Below are 16,702 nucleotides of genomic sequence, written 5' to 3'. Positions count from 1 at the left end.
ACCGAATCACGTGGGAAACGGGCGAGAGGAGTGCATGTTGGTGGATTTTGTACTTTTCTTTTTTGTTTGTTTGTTTTCCTCCTTCTTCTTGGGGTTGGGGATGGTGTCGTTTAGCCTGTTGCCCGTTTTCACTCTTTCCCCTCCTGCCCCTCCGCTGCCGTGTGATGTATGCAGCCTCCCGTTTGTGTGTTTTCGGTAATGAGCCGACTCGTCCTTTCCTTCTGCTTCTGCGCATGTGTTTGTGTGTGTGTGTGTGTCTGCGTGAACTCCTGTTTTGTTTCTCCCTCTCTTTCTCTCCGCCGCGGGCACGTGCGAGAGTGTACGCCGCAAGAAGAGGAAGGGGTCGCCGCACCGTTTCGTGGCGCCCATGTTTTCTTCGCCGCGCCTGGCGCACGCGGCGGTGGCGGCGGCAGCAGCGGGCCTTCACACCGGGCCGCCTGTCTGCGTCTGCACCGCCGCCCGCCGCTGCTACCGAACGGGCCTCTTCCGCGACGCACTCGCGCAGCAGCGAGCCGCAGCCGCAGGCCTCTCTCCCACCGCCGCCGGGGGGGAGCCGCCATCGGTAGCCTCCGTGCTGGATGCAGCCGCCCTCGCCACGTCGCTAGACGATGCCGCGCATGCGCCGGCGGCGGAGGAGACGGCGCCAGCGTCATCACCCGCAGCGACGCGGCGAGTGTCACTTGTGAGTGGCTGTGTGCTTGACACGCAAGAGCTGGCGGCGGCGGTTGCGGAGGAGGCGCTGCACGACGAGTGTGAGGTTCTGCTGCTGCCAGAGCACCCAAAGCAGGAGCGCGGCCAAGACGAGCGCGGCGCATGCGGTGGGCGGGTGATTGCCACTGCGACGCCGGCGGACGCCGGTTGGGTGGCCGCAATGAACTCCCCTGGTAGCTACCTTTCTCAGCAGGACGCCCTTTACTTGTCGGCGCCCACCCCACTGGAGGCGCGGCTGCCGGTGGCCGCCACACCGGCTCTGTCGGCGTGCGTCATGGTCGTTTTTGCCGCGAATGACATGCGGGTGCACGACAACTACACGCTGGCGCTGGCCGCCGTGCGGGCGGAGGCGGCGGGCGGCCTGCCGATTGTCGCCGTCGCCGTCGTTGACTACCGCGCCTTTGCGCAGCCGAGCGCTGTTGGGGCCTACTTTCGGCAGAGTCCGATGCGGGCGCGGTTTTTCCTCGAGACCCTCGCGAAGCTGCGGACGACGCTGGAGGAGGAGCTGCACGTGCCGCTGCTTATTCGCACGGGGCGGCCCGAGGAGCACGTCCCGCGCCTCGCCGTGGAGTGCGGTGCGACAGACGTGTTTCTCACGACGCAGTACGCCCCGCATGAGAAGCACGTGCACGACGCCATCATGGCCGCGGTGAGAGGACGCCGGTGGGTCAGCCGCGACGCCGCGACGGGCCTGCGGCCAATGCGGCATGACGCGGCCGTGCGCCACCCGTACGACAACCCCGAGGAGAAACATGCGGCGGGGGCCCCGGCGGTGGTCTCGCCTGTCCCGCACAGCGTCTGGCAGACGACGCTGGTGCACATCGACGACCTGCCCGTGCCGGTGGCTGCCATGGCCGAGGGGGAGCGCTGGTACCACGACGATGTGACCGTCGCGAGCATTCGCCCGACGAATCCGTACGACCGCCACACGGCGCGGCTCTCGTCGCTGCCGACGCGGCACGAGCTGCTCCCCTCCGCGGCGGAGCAAAGTGGGCTGGCGTGCCCGCCGCCGTACCGCGGCGGCATTCCAAGTCTGGAGCAACTCGGCTACGGCAACCCCGAGGCCTTTGCGGTGGAGGACGTCATCGCGACGCAGTCCTCGCACCCGCCCGGAGAGGCGGCGGCGCTTGAGCGCGTGGAGGATTGGCTCGCGGGCGGAGGGGTGACCTCGCTCCTGCGTTACGGCCGCGTGCATCGGACGAATGTGAAGATGTACTCGCAACGCCTCTCGCGGGTGTCGCCGTACCTCTCAAACGGGTCCCTCTCACCGCGACGCTTCTACGAGATGCTGCGGAGCTACGCCAGCGAAAATGTGCGGGATAGTTTTGTGCAGATGCAATACCGTGAGGCGCTGCTCCGGCTGAGCCGGCGCGACTACTGGCACTGGATGGGCCTACGATACGGCCCGCAGCTTTTCTTCCCGTACGGCCCACGACCTGAGCACACCGACAACATCCCAGACTGGCGTCATGACGAAAAAATTGTGCAGAAGTGGTGCGCAGGACTCACGGGGGTGCCGTTTGCAGACGCGGCAATGCGGGAGCTGCTGACGACGGGCTTTGTCGCCCACGAGGGACGGCAGGCGTTGGCCTGGTTGCTGACGCGCGGCTACGGCCAGGACTGGCGCCTGGGGGCGGAGTGGATGGAACGCTGCTCACTTGACTACGACCCGTTTCTCTGCTACGGCAACTTTGCCTACTTTAGCGAGCTGCTCTCGGACGACTTTGGCGAGCCCGTGCGCAGCATTCACTGGCTCGCCCACCACCACGATCAGTCGGGCATCTACGTTAAGAAGTGGCTGCCGCTGCTGAGTAAGATTCCGCCTGTATACATTCATAGGCCGCACGTTCTTACGCCGCGGATGCAGGCCATGCACGGTGTGAGGCTGGGGAAGACCTACCCCTACCCGCTGAAGCTGTGGGACGGTGCGCAGTACGTGCTGGGCAGCGAAGAGCTCACCACGTACTTCGCCTCCTCGAGTGCGTGGCAGCAGAAGGCAAAGAATGGCGCCGGCGGCCCCGGCTACGTGGAGGCCCTGCGCCACGGCCAGGCGATCATGCGGGTGGAGGAGTGGGGCGTCGCCGCCTCGCCGGAGGAGGTCTTGCAGCGTCCATGGGCGCATCACCTCCCTGCATCTGCCTTTGAGAGCTGTGACGACGAGGCGCAGCCTCTGCACGTGGCGCGGAAGGAACAAACGCAGGCGACACGACAGCAGCAGGCATCTCTGGCCTAACTCCATTTATTTCAGGAGCACTACGTCTTGGCAAATGTAACTGTGTGTCTCTGTCTGTGTGTGTGTGTGTGAAGCCACGTAGAACGTTTATTGCTGTTGCTGTTGGTTTCACGGCGTTGGATAATTTTGACGGGAAGTTTACATCCTCAGCCTTATGCTGATTCTCATCATTGCTATATGCACGATTTCGTCGTTACGGACATGAGTACATCACGGCATGCATACGCCTTGCTTCCGCTCTCCTTTGTTGCTGCTGTTTACTTGTTTCCTCCTGCTTTTTTTCTTTTATTTTGCTTTTTTTCCCGCTGGCTGCGCACCCCTTGCCCAGTCTCCCCCGCCCACGAGGCACACACCACACAAGTGAGTAGCCGCAACTCCGCAGGCGTGGTCGTTTTTTTTGTTTGTTTTTGTTTTCTTTTTTGCGCCATGCCGTACCCTTATGTCCTGCAGTGCCGCGAGAGCGCCCCGGCGGACGTCGTCGTCAAGTACGACGCGGCCGTCACGGCCGGGGGCGACGTCACGAGCGTCCTCTCCTCGTGCTCCAAGCATGGGGGCCACAACATCTTCCTGGCGGCGTGCGACGGCGACGTCCCGGCGCTGCGGATGTTTCTTGCGACCGGCGTGGACATCAATAGCATGGGGCAACCCAAACCGCAGTACGGCCCCCAGTTTGACCGCCGCACGCTCTTTCGAGCCCCGCCGCTCTGCTACGCGGCGGGCTACGGCCGCGAGAAGGCCGTAGCGGCGCTCCTGGAGGACGGCGCGGACGCCCTGAAGACGTCATCGACGGGGTTTAAGGCAGTAGACTACGCCAGGCACCGTGGGTACGCGGCCATTGTGGAGATGCTGGAGGCCGCAGAAAAGCGGCAGCACCCGGGCGAGCCAGCGGACACGGAGTGAGCGCGCCACCTGGCGGCCTCTCTCTTCCTTCTTCCCCCTGGTGATTGATGTATACATTTTGTCACTCACCCCCCCTTGACTCCGTCTACGGGGCGACGGTGCATGTACACTATCCTCCTTTTTCGGTATATATATATTTCCCACACCCACACGGACGCGTGGAAAAAGCACCGTTGATGCACTTTTTATGGCACTTCCCCTCTTTTTTCTCCGATAGAGAAGCCTGTGGGGGTGCTACTGCCTCGGCGCCCGACACCCCTGCGTCTCCTTTGTTTGCCCCCGCCCAGTTGAGTAGGTTTTTTTTTTTGCGTGGGGTCGAGTTTTTGTTTGCCGGCTTTTCCGACGTTGTCGTCTTGGGCCTTCAGGGGGGCAGGGGCGCGCGTACGCCGCATCTCTCTTTTCTCCCCTCCTTGTCTTTTCCCGCGAAGGTGTTTCTCTGGTATCTGTTGCGGCGGCTGCGGCGGCGGCAAATGGAGGGGAACTTTTACATCTCCGGCAGCGTCATCAAGCGGGAGCTGCGCTCGAACTACGGCAGGCTCTACGCCAAGTGCCGCGAGGAGGCGGCGGCGTACGGCAGGTGCATTGAGGCCGGCCAAGTCAACCGCAACTTGGCGCAGGGGCTGTGCGGTGAGGAGCGGCGGGCACTACGCGCCTGCGTGGACGCGCAGGGTGCGGCGCTGAAGCAGCAGCACCAGCAGGCGACGCGGCAGTAGACCCCGCGAGCAAAATAAAATGAAAAGGAAGCGCACATTTGACGCAGTTGCCGCTGCTAATACATTTTTTTTTTGTGTGTGTGTAGTAGCAGCGAGCACGCACCGGCCTACACGCAATCAAAAGGGAACACGCAAAGGAGGAAGCTGGAGGATTCAGTCACCGCACGGCGGCTGGTGGACAAAACGACAAAAAAAAACATGGGGGATGATTGAGGGAGAAGCGGAGCCTTTTGCAGCACAACACCGAAGACGGGAGATGGAGGCGCACATTTGTAAGACCCGCTGCGCCCGGCTCCCCTTGTCCTTTTTTTCATTTTTATTTTTTTATTACTTTGTCTACCTGCTATCCCTCCATTTTGTTTTTCTTTTTCTCTTCTCTGGGGAGGGGGGGAGAGGACAGGGAAGGCGGTGTTTGTCGCCGCCACAAGAGCAAGCCGCGGCGCTGAGGAAGCCAGTCTTGCGTGCCTTTGCTCGCGGGGGTGGGGGGTTCGTTGGGCCCGCCTCCCCCTTCATGTCAGCAGCAGCGCGGTGGCAGTCGATGCGCCGCATCCGCGGCGTCCCGTCGTTGTTCTCGTGCGCAGCAGGCAGCCCGCGTGGGGGTGGCGTGCGCGCCTTCGGTTACTCGCCCTTCGCCAGCGTCCGCAAGCCTCCCAAAGGGCGGAACGGGCCGCATGCATCAGTCGTCCCCAACAACACCAGCAGCACCAGCAGTAGTAATAATGCCGCTGGGAGTGGTCTGGGGCGCGCCCGCCCAACGAAGCCGGCGTCGCAGCGTCTGCAGGAGGCGAAGCGCATGTTTCCCGAGACGCTGAAGAGCGGTCGCTACAAGGAGGAGAACACAAGGGCGCAGCGGCTCTACGAGGGCCCTGCGTCGGCGGGCAACCTGGGCCCGGATAGGCGCTTCTACCGCAAGGTTGAGGACTACCGCGAGGTGCAGGATGACGACCCGTATGCCGGTATCTTTGGCGAAAGCGTGGGGGTCAAGCGGCGGCGGGTGAAGGAGTGGCAGCGGCAGTTCGAGGAGGAAAACTCAACGGTGGAGTTGCCGTACGAGCGCACAAACGTCCTTGCACGACTCGCGCCAAATTGGTTTGTGCGGTACTTTGTGAACATGCGGGACAGGGGGGGCGTGGACCACGCCGGGTTTTTGTGCGCCTGCGCCTTCGTCACCTCGGGGCTGCTGTGGCTTGTCGGGTACCTGTTCTACACCCCACCGAGCCAGGCAAGGCCCCTCGCGGAGCTGCGGTGACGAGAGGCGTTAGACGTCAGCAGCGAACACGCGGCCGAGGTGGTTGCTGTCTCGCACTGGACCCCACCGCCGATCCCACGCGTGCTTGTCTGCATTCATTGTCTTCATTTCTGCGGGTTGCGTGGTGCCCTGACGTCTCTGCCCTCACACTATTTTGTTGCTTCTGCTCAGCTGCCTCCCACCGCCATCGACAACCGCAGGGGTTTTGCTTCCTTCTCTTCCCTCTTTTTTTGTTTGTTTGTTTGTTTTGCGTGCATGCCTCCTCCCACAGCACCCCGTCCGTGTCTCTCTCCCTGCTCCGTGTGTGTGGTGCGGGGGTGGGGGAGAGGAAAAATAGAAAGAAGCAACGAAAGAAAGAAAAAACCGGGGAGGAAGCGTGACAAGCAAAAGTGCGGGGCGCGTGTGCGTGTTTGTGCAGGCCACTCCCTCCCACCCTCCCTCTCGCTCTCTGGTAGATGCCGAGCAACTACGCGCTGGCGAGTCAATGTCAACTCCAGCGGGATGAGTTGCATGAGCTGCTCGCCCTCTCCGCGTCGGCAGCAGGCGCCGGCGCGGATGGCGGCGGCGCGGGGGCACCGGCGTGCGACAAACTGCCCCTCTGGCGCCTGCTGCTCACCGAGGCTCACGTGCGCTCGCTGCTGGTGCACGCCCTGGTGCGTGTGTCGGTGCCAAAGAGCAGGCAGCAGCAGCTGATTCAGGGGAACAAATACGTGCAGGCCGGCCTGCAGGCGACAGGCGCCACGGCAGGGCAGCAGCATCATTACCGCGTTGGAAAAGTAGTGGCGCTCGTCCCGCGCCCCAGGGCCGCGTCGGATGGGCCGCAGACAAAGGCAGACGCCTCCCCGGCCGCCTCGCTTCTCTCGGAGTGGCTGCTGGGCCTCGATTTTGGCGAGGCAACCGAGTTGGTGGGGGCCAAGTACGTCTCAAACGAGCCCTTCTCGGCCGAGGAGCACGCCGTCTTTGTGCGCTCCTGCCTGTCAACACGCATAGGCACCGCAGCAGCGGCGCCCGCGCTCATGACAGCCGCAGAGGCGGACGTCGTTGTCCGCAACCTGCACGACATTCGCCAGTACGTCGCAGCCGTGGTCGCTGCACGTGGCGGCAAGGCGGCGGCGACGGCGACGGTAGTTGCGGGTGTTGGAGCTCGCAAGCGCCCACGTGACGGCGCGGACATCGGTGACGGCAGCAGTAATAATAATAATAATAACAATGAGCCCGACTTTGACGCGGAGGCGGAGTTGCTCTCCCGCGAGCAGCTGCTGGTGGAGCGGGCGCGGCACCGCGAGGAGCGTCGCCGGTGGGAATCCCTTCGCGACGAGCAGCAGCGGCACTTGAGTGGCCTGCGCCAGCTGCTGAACAGCAAGAATGGGGAGATTCAGCGGGTGCTACACGCCCAGCGGCAGGCGGAGGCGGAGCACAGGACGGAGCTGGAACAGTGGCGGGGGAAGACGGAGGAACAGGGGCAGGCGATGCGGCGAATCGAGCGGGAGCTCGCCGAGGAGCGGGAAGTGCAAAAGGAGCACCGCGAGAAGACCGAAAGGTTGGTCGCGCAGCTCAAGAAGCTTGCGGAGCAGACGCGGAAGTTTAAGGAGGTCTCCGACGCGGTGGCGGAATGGCTGCGGCTGGGCACCAAACAGCCAGAGGAGGTGCTGGCCTCCTTGAAGCGAAAGCTGGCGGAGTCGCAGATGTGAGAGAAAGGGAGATGGACGGAGGATTGTTCTTGTTTGTTTGTTTGTTTGTTTGTTTGTTTTTGGCGTTTATTAGCTACTCTTGCGGCTGCCGTGTTTGGCGCCCGCGCGGCGTGGAGGTGGGCCTTTGCCTCCGGCGACGCCGACGGCATCCTCTCTGCTGCTGACGCCGTTGCCATTAATGTTTGTTAGTTACTTTTTCTCCGCCTGCTTCTCTCCGCGTGCGTCCTTCCCTCCCACCAGCACAGACCTGCCGGGGGGGGAAAGTCTCGTGGCGGCAGCCGCGGCGCCATGGCGGAGCGGGCAGCCGTTATTTTCCTCTTCGCCCAGGAGAAGCTGCTCTTCCGCTACCCGATACGCAACCCCTTCAGCATCAACGCCGGCGGCGGCCCTGCGGGGGGGCGGGGGACGTCACCCGCGGTCCCAGCGGACACCACCGCCGCCGCCGCCGCCGCGGCGAAAACAACAGAGGCGTCGCCGCAGCAACAGCCGCAGGGAGAGCAGGAGCTGCAAAAACAACCGCCCCCTACTGCCGCGCCGGCTGGGGTGGGGGTGCGACGAAAGCGCCGCAACACAAAGCGCTCACACCCAACCCCCGCGCCGGCAGCAGGCGACTCCAAGCAGCTCTCCGACGCCGACGGCCATGAGGCGGCGAAGGCGTCGCACTCGGCGACCCACGCGGCATCGCGTGCCGGCCACAGGTGGAGCAGCAGCAAGAGGGGCAGTCACGGTGAGGCAAGGGAAGACGATGATACCTGCGTGGGGGTGCAAACAACGGTCCTTGTCCACCTGCTGCGTGGGAGATTCTCGAGCTGCACAACAATTCAGTTCGCCGGGGGAACGTTTCTCATTTACCCGCTGCTTCCTAGCAACGTCAAGGGTCAGAGGCTCGAAGCCGACGAGCCGATGCGCCCCCGCAACCGTGCCGCAGACGACGGCCCCGTCGACGTGGCCCGCAGTGACGCCGAAGACGACAACAACGAGGACGAGGAAATTGGAAAAGAGGGAGGCGAGGAGGAGGAAGAAGAGGAAGAGAAAAAAGGGAGGCGGGCGAAGCTCAATAACCAGCCGGCCGCCGCTTCGCACGGGGTTGCGCTGGTTGTCGCCATGAATCAACCGGACCGGGGGGACGGCGCCATTGCGAACCTGGTGCAGGTGTTTATGAATGTGCTGGTGCGAGAGGAGCTGCGCTCGCGCTACGCCACAGAACAGGTGCTGCGGATGGAGCGGCGCATGCAGGCGTGGGAGATGAGCGGCGACGACGGTGACCTCGCCAAGCACGACGCCCCGCCTTGCCACGGTCGTGGCGGAAGAAAACGCCTGTCTGCGTCGGAGAGGTTTGCAGGGCTGTTGAAGGACGCGGAGCTTTCGCTCTGTCGCGAGATTTCCCTCCTCGCGCAGCACATCGCCGCCGTCAAAGACAACGGCAAGACGAACGATGCTGTGGTGCCTCCAAAGTCCTATCCAGCTTTTGGATCACCTCCGCCCCATCGCGGCGGTGTTGGAAACAGCAGCAGCAGCAGCGCCAGCAGCGGCAACAACAACAACAACAAGCAAAGGAATACAATTATTAGTGGTGGCGGCAACGCAAACGCTGGCTGTGGCGCCGGCGTGGCTCAAAGTGTGGGCAGGGTGACGGAACTTGTGGTTCGTGGACTATTTACTCTGCCCGTGGCATCCATCCTGGGGCAGCGCAGGCCCGCACCGTGCCACGCGCCTGCCTACGTGAAGCAAAATCCAAATCACCTTGTGACACTAGAAGATCCCTATTTTGTCGAACGTCTGGCAAAACCGTACGCTGAGGCTGTTGGCTGGCGGGCGTCACAGTTGCTGCCGCTGAGCAGCATATTCGCCGCCCTTGGCTCACTCCCCCGGCCATGGCGCATGGGCGGGTTGTACCGCGCCCTGGAACGGTGCTTGGCAAGTGCCCTCCACCAGCGTCAGACGGTGAAGCAGCAGCAGCAGCAGCAGCAAATGAAATTACCGACTGGAGGCAGCAGTACGGCCCGCTTTGGGTGGATGCGCACGGAGGAGAGCTTTAGCCAAGAGGGTGGCGGCGTCAACGCCCTTTCCCTGGAGGATCAAAGCTCCAGGTTGGACGGTGATGTTCTCATCGTAGAGGCGGTGGAGTTTCTGCGCTTGAGTGGGGCGCTGGCGGTAGACGACGAGATAACTGTGCTCTTCACGCATGGTGACCTCTTTCATGAGGCAGGTACGCCGCACCTCTCTCGCCAGAAGAAGGGGGGCGCCGATGCCGCCTGTCCATTATGCCCCCCGATGCTTGCGGTAACAAAAGTGTTCTCCCAGCAGGATGAGGCGCACCCAAAGTTGAGGCAGCCGCCGGTGGCCCCTGCGTCCATGGTAGGATTATTGGTCTTCGAGGGAATGCGGTCGTCAAGTGGCACCTCACTAGGCGGTTACGGCGGTGGATTGCGAACCCCGTTCTTTAGCGCAGACGAGGTGGCTGACACGCCGGCATCCGTGCCCGTGGTGGCGCTGAAGACCTCTGCGCCGTCAACGCCGTCGTCGCCCCCAGTGTTTTCTTTGCCTAGCACCGGTGGGGCTGACGCTCCCCAGTTGGAGGTGTACTGTGCCTGGGGAAATGCGTGCCCCATATGCGAGGAGTTGGCCTCCGCCCCGCACGCTTGGCGTGTGGGCAACTCGCCGATTCGCTTGTCGTTTCCGTTTCTCGCCCCTGCCATTGCGGAGGCCGCGGCATGGCGTGGCCGGCATGGCGCCCGCCCCATCGACCCCGAGTGCTGTCGCCTGATGGCCGACCAACGGCCGTGGTTCACACGCGCCAAGGCGTTTGCGGCGCCGGCGGCCCAGCCGGAGGCGACTCCGGTGCAAATGTACCGCCACCTCACGCGCGGCTGCGGGGACGCGGCGGCGCAAAAAGCGCAGGACGCCGTGAAGGCAAGCAGCGGCTACTCGTCAGTTTGCCGCACGGAGTCCGGGGGGTGCACAAAACAGAATATTCCAACGAAAGATGAGAAGTGCACGGCCATCACGCCTGGAAGCACACCGGTGGCGGTGCGGGAGTGGTTGGCAGAGAATCGCGGCGCGATCGAGGGCCGCCTCGCGGACGCGCTGAAGCAGCGGCAGTTATTGGAGGAAAACGCCAAGCAGCTGGCGGAGCAGCGCGCTGCGGCGGCGACGGCAGCGGTGGAAGCGGCAACAGCAGCGGCTTGCTCGAATGCGGGTGGCGGCCACAGTCAACAGCGCCATTTTCCATTGGCGAGTCAACGGTACCACAAGCGGGTTTTTTTCTCCCCGACCTCCATTCCTGGCTTCACCGGCGAACTCCTTCCGCTCTCCCCATCCTCCCTCACCCCCTCCCATGCCTCGTCCTCCTCGCTGCGCCCTCACCATGTAGGTTGGGATGGCCAGCCTCTTCCTGTGACACGTCTGGTCGGTGCTGAACGCGTCGTTCCATTTGAGGCTCTCATGCAGTTTGTCTTGCACCACACGGTGGCACTACTTTGGGGAAAACCGGGCATCGGAGTGGAGACGTTGCTGTACTTGCTGGAGTGCAACCTTCGCCGCCTAAGGCCCTTCTTGACACACTACGCCTATCTGCACCAACTGTCGGCCGCCGCAGGGCCCAATTGCGCCACGGCCGTTCTCAGTGCTACCGCGTCGTGCTCCTCGGAGCAGGCGGTGAGGTCTGCCTCTCCACGGTCTGTGCCGAACTCCTGCAACGCAGTCCTGGGACGTAGGTCATGCCCTCCAACTCCTTCCACGCAGGAAAAGGAGGAGAGGAGGCAACAAAAAAGGGAGGGTGTAGAAGCATTATCGAGCTTGGAGCAACAACTGTTGGAGGCATACACCGTGTTCACGGAGCTCTCTCTTATGGATTTGCTGCGGCAGTTGCATGGGATGACGGTTGAGGTGGTGCCGACGCGCCTGCTGCTGCACGCCGTTGTGAATGCCTTTGCGGATGTTCTGCTCATAGGGGGAGGGAATGGTGGCAGTGCCGGTGGTGACTAATGCTGCCGCCGTTGCTGCTGTTTTGGCCTTACAGTCTTTTCGTGATTATCCCTAGTACTCCTCTATTTACTTCAAAATAAAAAAAATGCCAATATTCTCATGCGTCACGGTTGCTGCGTCTCTTGGCGCTCACTGTCCTTCTTGGTGCGGCTGCGTTCCCTTCATCTTCTCCTTGTTCCTCCTCTGCGTCTCGGTGTGAGTAGTTTTTAGGTAAATTCGTCTCCCTACCTCTGGGCTTTGCGGCTCCGCAGGGGAGTCGCTGGGAAAGGAAGGGGCCGGGGCGCATCAGCCACGCGGCGGGGGAGGGGCGTGGAAAAGGCAAAGGGTGGGGTGAGGGCCGCGCACTAACAACGGAGCTGCCGAGAGGCCCCGGCCAGCACAAAAGGCACCTCGCACACCCCACCACAGCACTCACCCACTCACTTTTTCTGCTGTTGTTTGCTTATTTATTTTTTTTGCCCAACATCCCACGGCGTGGGAAGCGGAAGGAAGAACATCCTCTCTCTCCGAACGAATACAAGAGGGGAGGAGCGGAGGCGGCAAGAGCTACGTACAAATATATATATATATATATATATATATATATATAATTGTTATTGGTAGTAGTGCAGGTTTCTTATATACGCAAACAGTGGGAAGTATGGATCCCGCTACGGGCGAGGCGGTGCTTGGCGGCGTCTGCATCGGAATGTGGTTGTTGGTCACTGTCGTCTGCTGCTCCCGCGCTCCCTTGCTGCTGGAGGGCAGCCATCATCCTCTTGCGTCGCCGCTGGTAGCGATAAAGGTCGCCATTGTTGTTCTGCTTGCCCTCTGGGCGTTCTGTTACGCGGGGCTGGGCGAGTTTGATTTGCTCTTTCCAGATGCACACTGGCGTATTCTGCCGGCCTGCCTTTTTTACTTGCTCGTGCTGCAATTCCTGCGCCCAATAGCGGTGCTTCTCTTCTGCGTCGTCATCTCCACCCCGGCGTCATTTTCGCAGGGTGTGGTGTCTGGTCGTGCAAACCAAGAAGCCTCCTTACCCAACCGACGGGCTGATTCTGTGGCGACGTTGCCGGTGGATGCGGCGGGAAAGTTCCCTGTGTTGTACCTGCGCCGCGAGGGGTTAGTTGGCGCTGATTTTCAGGGGGCGTGCTCGGCGGCCGAGGAAGTGGGTTCCGAAGGGCAGGCGCAGAACCGGTGTGGCGTGGCTGGGAGATTCACACACGGGGCAGCTCCGTGCTGTGCGTCCGTGGCAAATACGGAGGAGCTGGACCTTAAGGGTCTCGCCGACACCCCACTTTCGACGATCCGCGGCGGCATTCGTCACGCGCAGCTTAATCATATGATTCACGCGGCAAATGTACTCGGCGGCGTCGACGGAAGCGACGGCGCGATGCGGCCGCTGCCGGGGGGCTGGGAGCCGCCTCCGTTGGAGGACCCCGTGGGCGCGGAGTCGCGGCAGGAGAGTAATAGAAGTGAGCTCCTACCTGGCTCGGCGAATGATGCGGCGCGGGCGCCAGAGGAAAGTTTTGGGGGTTACAACCTCTACGGTGAGGAGTGCGGCGTCGGCGCTTCGCACCCCAGGCGGAGCTGTTGTTTCATCCCAGCTACTGTCGGCTACTGGATTATTGGTCGCGTGCCGCCTGAGGATGTCGCGGGGCTGCGGGAGAGCCCAACGGAGCGGTGGTCGCGTCTCTTGCTGTGGCGCATCGCCCTGCGCATGCAGTCGCTGATTCTTGTGTGGTTGCTGTCCATTTGCCTGAGCTGCGTCTTTGTCTCGTTTGCGCTGACGGAGGAGGTGCGCAGTTGCATGGAGCGCACCTCAGAGACGGCTGTGTGTCGCGCCCCTGGCATGGAGGCCCTCTCCCCGCCACGGCTGCACCTCCCGCGCTCCCTCAGTATCATAGGACTTATAGACAACGCCCTGCTGCTCCTGCTGTGGGTCATCTGCGGCGTGGAGTGTCTCGGTCACATTGGCAATGCCATGACAAAGCAGAGCTTCGTACGCACCTACATTGTGGGGGCGTTGCTGCTGATGTTGCACACGATATATGACTCCGTGGAGTTGTTTGACGAGCTCCGGTACAATGGACTGGTGACCGTGGCGATATTCATGCTGAGGAACGTGTGCGACGCCATCCTGGCCACCCTGCTTGCGCTGCGCCTGGGCAGCGGCAACAACCGGATGCCGCGGTGGTACCTTTTTCTCGAGTTGCTGTGGCAGAAGGCGGCCGAGAGCAAGCTGTGGAGGCCCGTAGAATAGGCCGCGTAGGGGGCACACGAACAAAGCATGGGGGGCGGAGGCGGCGACGGGCAATGCATCGGGCGGTGAAGGGTTTATGCGGGAGTCGAGGCGGCAGCACGCCATTGCGCTCTGCGTGAAGAAGGGAGGAAAAGAGACGCCCTCGCTCCCAGTATTCCTGTAAAGCTGTATGCTCTCGTATATATTATGTATATTATATATATATATATATAATGTATCTGTGTGTGTGTGTGTGCATGTCGTTTGCGTGAATGGTGAGTTGCACGATCGAAGGGAAAAGAAGCCACTGAAGCCAACCGGACGTCACGTGGCGCACGCGCCGACCCATGCGTTCATTCCGTGCAATCACACACATACACTTGTAATACTTGTGACTGCTGTGAGCGGGCGAGAAACACCACGAGAATGTGTGGTAATCACAAGGGTAAGTAGTACCAAAGCGAGTCCGCTCCTGTGTCTACAGTGTGGCGGAGTGGAGTATTGGATGGTTCTAGAGGATGACGGAAAAAATACGCAAAAAAAAAGGAAAAGGAAAGAACCGCGACTATCCTTTTTGGATGTGCGTCCGTGCGATACTTGCACTACCCCCTGGTCCTCAAGAAGACGCGCTGCTAGAGGAAAAACGAAGGGGCAAAAAGAATACCCCTATTTTTTTTTATTATATATATAGCTTTCTTTTCCCTTTTATTCACTGGGGTTCTTTTATGAATTTTTTTTTGTTTTTGCTTTGTGGTTGTTGGGGCCTGTAAATATTCCGCCTTAATCAACGAAGCTGCGTTGGGGAGGTGGGGAGGGGCAATTGATGGGGTGTTGCTTCTTTGCGTGGCGTGCGGGCGGCGCAGGTGCTCCCCTGCCCGCTAGCCCCCTCCCCTAATTTTTACCGGGGCGGACAACCGAGTGCGCCGTGTGCGTGGGCCATGAGTTGAGCGCTGCGCAAGACGGTTGGCCGCGAGGCGGCGGCGTGGAAAGAGGCAGAGGTGTGCAGCGTGGAACCCACCAGCGTGTAAGCGGCGCGTTTGGTTCTAAAAGGGAAGGTGGCAACGCCACGAAGTTTTGGCGGTGGGTCTCAGTAACTCCGTTCTCGTTGCTGGCTGCCGTAAGGGAATTCATGCACCTCTTCTTGCTTGCTTGTCTTGCTTGGCGATTTGTGTGTATGTATTTTGTTTTGTTTTTTTTGTTGATGCTGTTGTTGTTGTTTTTCTTTTTATGCATCCCACATTCTGTGCCCGCTGTGTTGCGTGCCTGGCTGCGACACAACGTTCACGTGTGTTTTTTTTGTTGTTGTTGTTGTTTAAATCTGTCTTGTTGCGTTGCTTTTGTACCCCGACATCTCTCTTTCTCTCTTTCTCTCTGTGTGTGTGTGTGCGGGTGTGTGTCTTGCTTGCCTCCCCGTGTCTACCGCCGCCTGATGCCTCTCCACGTGGGAATGCTGCGAAAAGGGGCGGGCGGTGGGGAGGCAAAGCGGACGTAGAGGCATTTGCACCGCTCCTGCAGAGGCAGGACGCGGTTTCTTCTATTCGCTTGTTTGCTTCTCTGTTGGCTTTGCTGCTGCCGCTGTAGTGTGGAGGCCTCTGGGAGGAGTGCGCCACAACGTGCGAGCAACAAACTGTGCGTGTAACTTTTTTTTGTCTTTTGTGTGTGTGTGTGTGTGTGCTCTCTCTCTCTCTCTATCCTTTTTTTTTTCCAGCGTGTGCGTGTGTTTCTGCCGCCGCTTCCTCCTTCTTCTTGCTGCTTTGTTTTGTTTTCTGTTCTGTTCTGTTGTTGTTGTTTTTGCTGCGTGCCGACTGTTTCGGGTGGCGTCTGCCCGGGGGGGGCGCGCGCGAGCAGCTTCTCTCCCGCTTCTTCCTCTCTGTCCTCTGCCTTGGGCCGCCGCGGGGCGACGGCGACGCGCAGGAGGGAAAAAAGCAAAGAAAAGGGAAAAAGCAGGAGCGTCGCGAGGGGCGGCCGCAGCGTCTGGTAGAGCACTAAAAAAAGTAGACCCACGAGAAGCGAAGGGAGCGGCACACACCCCGCCACGCCCGCCCACCCCGCACGCCGCCAGCTTAGACTCCCGCAGCGGCGGCACCCTGACGGTCGCTTGGCCCGGCTGGACTCTGCGCCCGCTCTCGCGCGCCGCTACGCTTCGAGGGCACACGCCTCTCGGCACACACACACACACACAGAGAGAGAGAGAGAAAGAGAGAGCACGAGGGGAAGGGCTTGTGCTTTAGCCTGCTCCCGCTGCGGTTACCGAGATGGAGAATGTGACGTCCAACGTTGGCCCCATTCGCGCCGGGATCCAGCAGTACACCGTCGGCCAGGCGAATGTGGCGTCCGGCAACGGCGCCAAGGGGCTCAACAGCGCCCGCTCAAACATGACGACAAGCCACTCCACAAACAGCGCCCGCCGCTCCGGCAGCAAGCGGGACCGCGAGACCGCCGCCGCCACCGACGTCGGCTACCCGAAGCAGAACAATAAGGCGACCGTCGCCACCGTTGGAGGGACAAACACCGTAGTAGAAGTACAGCCACCCGCAAAGAAGAAGAAGGTGACGTACGCCCTCCCGAATCAGAGCCGCGAGGAGGGCCACTTCTACGTGGTGCTCGGCGAGGACATTGACGTCTCGACGCAGCGCTTCAAGATCCTCTCGATGCTGGGCGAGGGCACCTTCGGCAAGGTGGTGGAGGCGTGGGACCGCAAGCGCAAGGAGTACTGCGCGGTGAAGATTGTGCGCAACGTGCCCAAGTACACGCGGGACGCGAAGATCGAGATTCAGTTCATGGAGAAGGTGCGCCAGTCGGACGCCGCCGACCGGTACTCCCTGATGAAGATCCAGCGCTACTTCCAGAACGAGACCGGCCACATGTGCATCGTGATGCCAAAGTATGGGCCGTGCCTGCTGGACTGGATCATGAAGCACGGCCCCTTCGGCCACCGCCACCTGGCGCAGGTCATATTCCAGGCGGGCACGGCGCTGGACTACTTCCACACGGAGC

At 61.3% G+C, this 16,702-nt stretch overlaps 8 protein-coding genes across 8 annotated transcripts in view, besides 24 other annotated features; all 8 read left to right on the top strand.

Moving 5' to 3' along the window:
* Window positions 1-46: 46 nt before the first annotated feature.
* Window positions 47-76: a sequence feature (A-rich).
* A 158-nt stretch (window positions 77-234) lies between these two features.
* Window positions 235-264: a microsatellite.
* A 103-nt stretch (window positions 265-367) lies between these two features.
* On the top strand, window positions 368-2,944 carry Tco025E_03120 (putative DNA photolyase; the record flags this gene model as incomplete). The annotated part of the gene is made up of 1 exon (XM_029370042.1): window positions 368-2,944. The coding sequence occupies one exon, from the start codon at window positions 368-370 to the stop codon at window positions 2,942-2,944; it is 2,577 nt and encodes an 858-aa protein (XP_029229966.1).
* Window positions 2,945-2,985: 41 nt separating this feature from the next.
* Window positions 2,986-3,015: a microsatellite.
* Window positions 3,016-3,335: 320 nt separating this feature from the next.
* Window positions 3,336-3,365: a microsatellite.
* Window positions 3,366-3,370: 5 nt separating this feature from the next.
* Tco025E_03119 (ankyrin repeat protein) lies at window positions 3,371-3,844 on the top strand (the record flags this gene model as incomplete). Its single annotated transcript, XM_029370041.1, has 1 exon — window positions 3,371-3,844. The coding sequence occupies one exon, from the start codon at window positions 3,371-3,373 to the stop codon at window positions 3,842-3,844; it is 474 nt and encodes a 157-aa protein (XP_029229965.1).
* Window positions 3,845-4,020: 176 nt separating this feature from the next.
* Tco025E_03118 (uncharacterized protein) lies at window positions 4,021-4,557 on the top strand (the record flags this gene model as incomplete). Its single annotated transcript, XM_029370040.1, has 1 exon — window positions 4,021-4,557. One exon carries the CDS (start codon window positions 4,021-4,023, stop codon window positions 4,555-4,557), a length of 537 nt encoding a protein of 178 aa, XP_029229964.1.
* A 306-nt stretch (window positions 4,558-4,863) lies between these two features.
* Window positions 4,864-4,936: a sequence feature (A-rich).
* A 159-nt stretch (window positions 4,937-5,095) lies between these two features.
* On the top strand, window positions 5,096-5,806 carry Tco025E_03117 (uncharacterized protein; the record flags this gene model as incomplete). Its single annotated transcript, XM_029370039.1, has 1 exon — window positions 5,096-5,806. One exon carries the CDS (start codon window positions 5,096-5,098, stop codon window positions 5,804-5,806), a length of 711 nt encoding a protein of 236 aa, XP_029229963.1.
* Window positions 5,807-6,031: 225 nt separating this feature from the next.
* Window positions 6,032-6,054: a microsatellite.
* An 80-nt stretch (window positions 6,055-6,134) lies between these two features.
* Window positions 6,135-6,169: a microsatellite.
* Window positions 6,170-6,228: 59 nt separating this feature from the next.
* Window positions 6,229-6,255: a sequence feature (GA-rich).
* A 6-nt stretch (window positions 6,256-6,261) lies between these two features.
* On the top strand, window positions 6,262-7,497 carry Tco025E_03116 (uncharacterized protein; the record flags this gene model as incomplete). The annotated part of the gene is made up of 1 exon (XM_029370038.1): window positions 6,262-7,497. One exon carries the CDS (start codon window positions 6,262-6,264, stop codon window positions 7,495-7,497), a length of 1,236 nt encoding a protein of 411 aa, XP_029229962.1.
* Window positions 7,498-7,526: 29 nt separating this feature from the next.
* Window positions 7,527-7,556: a microsatellite.
* A 229-nt stretch (window positions 7,557-7,785) lies between these two features.
* On the top strand, window positions 7,786-11,484 carry Tco025E_03115 (uncharacterized protein; the record flags this gene model as incomplete). Its single annotated transcript, XM_029370037.1, has 1 exon — window positions 7,786-11,484. The coding sequence occupies one exon, from the start codon at window positions 7,786-7,788 to the stop codon at window positions 11,482-11,484; it is 3,699 nt and encodes a 1,232-aa protein (XP_029229961.1).
* Window positions 11,485-12,040: 556 nt separating this feature from the next.
* Window positions 12,041-12,073: a microsatellite.
* A 51-nt stretch (window positions 12,074-12,124) lies between these two features.
* On the top strand, window positions 12,125-13,726 carry Tco025E_03114 (uncharacterized protein; the record flags this gene model as incomplete). Its single annotated transcript, XM_029370036.1, has 1 exon — window positions 12,125-13,726. One exon carries the CDS (start codon window positions 12,125-12,127, stop codon window positions 13,724-13,726), a length of 1,602 nt encoding a protein of 533 aa, XP_029229960.1.
* Window positions 13,727-13,904: 178 nt separating this feature from the next.
* Window positions 13,905-13,944: a microsatellite.
* Window positions 13,940-13,976: a microsatellite.
* A 447-nt stretch (window positions 13,977-14,423) lies between these two features.
* Window positions 14,424-14,464: a sequence feature (A-rich).
* Window positions 14,465-14,842: 378 nt separating this feature from the next.
* Window positions 14,843-14,866: a microsatellite.
* Window positions 14,867-14,871: 5 nt separating this feature from the next.
* Window positions 14,872-14,932: a microsatellite.
* Window positions 14,933-14,993: 61 nt separating this feature from the next.
* Window positions 14,994-15,018: a microsatellite.
* A 37-nt stretch (window positions 15,019-15,055) lies between these two features.
* Window positions 15,056-15,078: a microsatellite.
* Window positions 15,078-15,102: a microsatellite.
* A 257-nt stretch (window positions 15,103-15,359) lies between these two features.
* Window positions 15,360-15,379: a microsatellite.
* Window positions 15,380-15,398: a microsatellite.
* A 50-nt stretch (window positions 15,399-15,448) lies between these two features.
* Window positions 15,449-15,486: a microsatellite.
* Window positions 15,487-15,502: a microsatellite.
* A 367-nt stretch (window positions 15,503-15,869) lies between these two features.
* Window positions 15,870-15,887: a microsatellite.
* Window positions 15,887-15,910: a microsatellite.
* Window positions 15,911-15,960: 50 nt separating this feature from the next.
* Window positions 15,961-16,702, top strand: part of Tco025E_03113 (protein kinase) — a gene marked incomplete at both ends in the record, with an annotated part of 930 nt that continues 188 nt past the window's right edge. The window contains one exon of the mRNA XM_029370035.1: window positions 15,961-16,702. This exon is cut by the window's right edge and continues 188 nt beyond it. Coding sequence (XP_029229959.1) covers window positions 15,961-16,702 — 742 coding nt within the window.

The sequence above is a fragment of the Trypanosoma conorhini genome, assembly GCF_003719485.1.
Source record: "Trypanosoma conorhini strain 025E chromosome Unknown Tco_14.4_contig_00135, whole genome shotgun sequence".
Lineage (NCBI taxonomy): Eukaryota > Euglenozoa > Kinetoplastea > Trypanosomatida > Trypanosomatidae > Trypanosoma > Trypanosoma conorhini.
The sequence above is the reverse complement of the archived record's forward strand: the minus strand, read 5'-3'. Positions and strand labels throughout refer to the sequence as shown.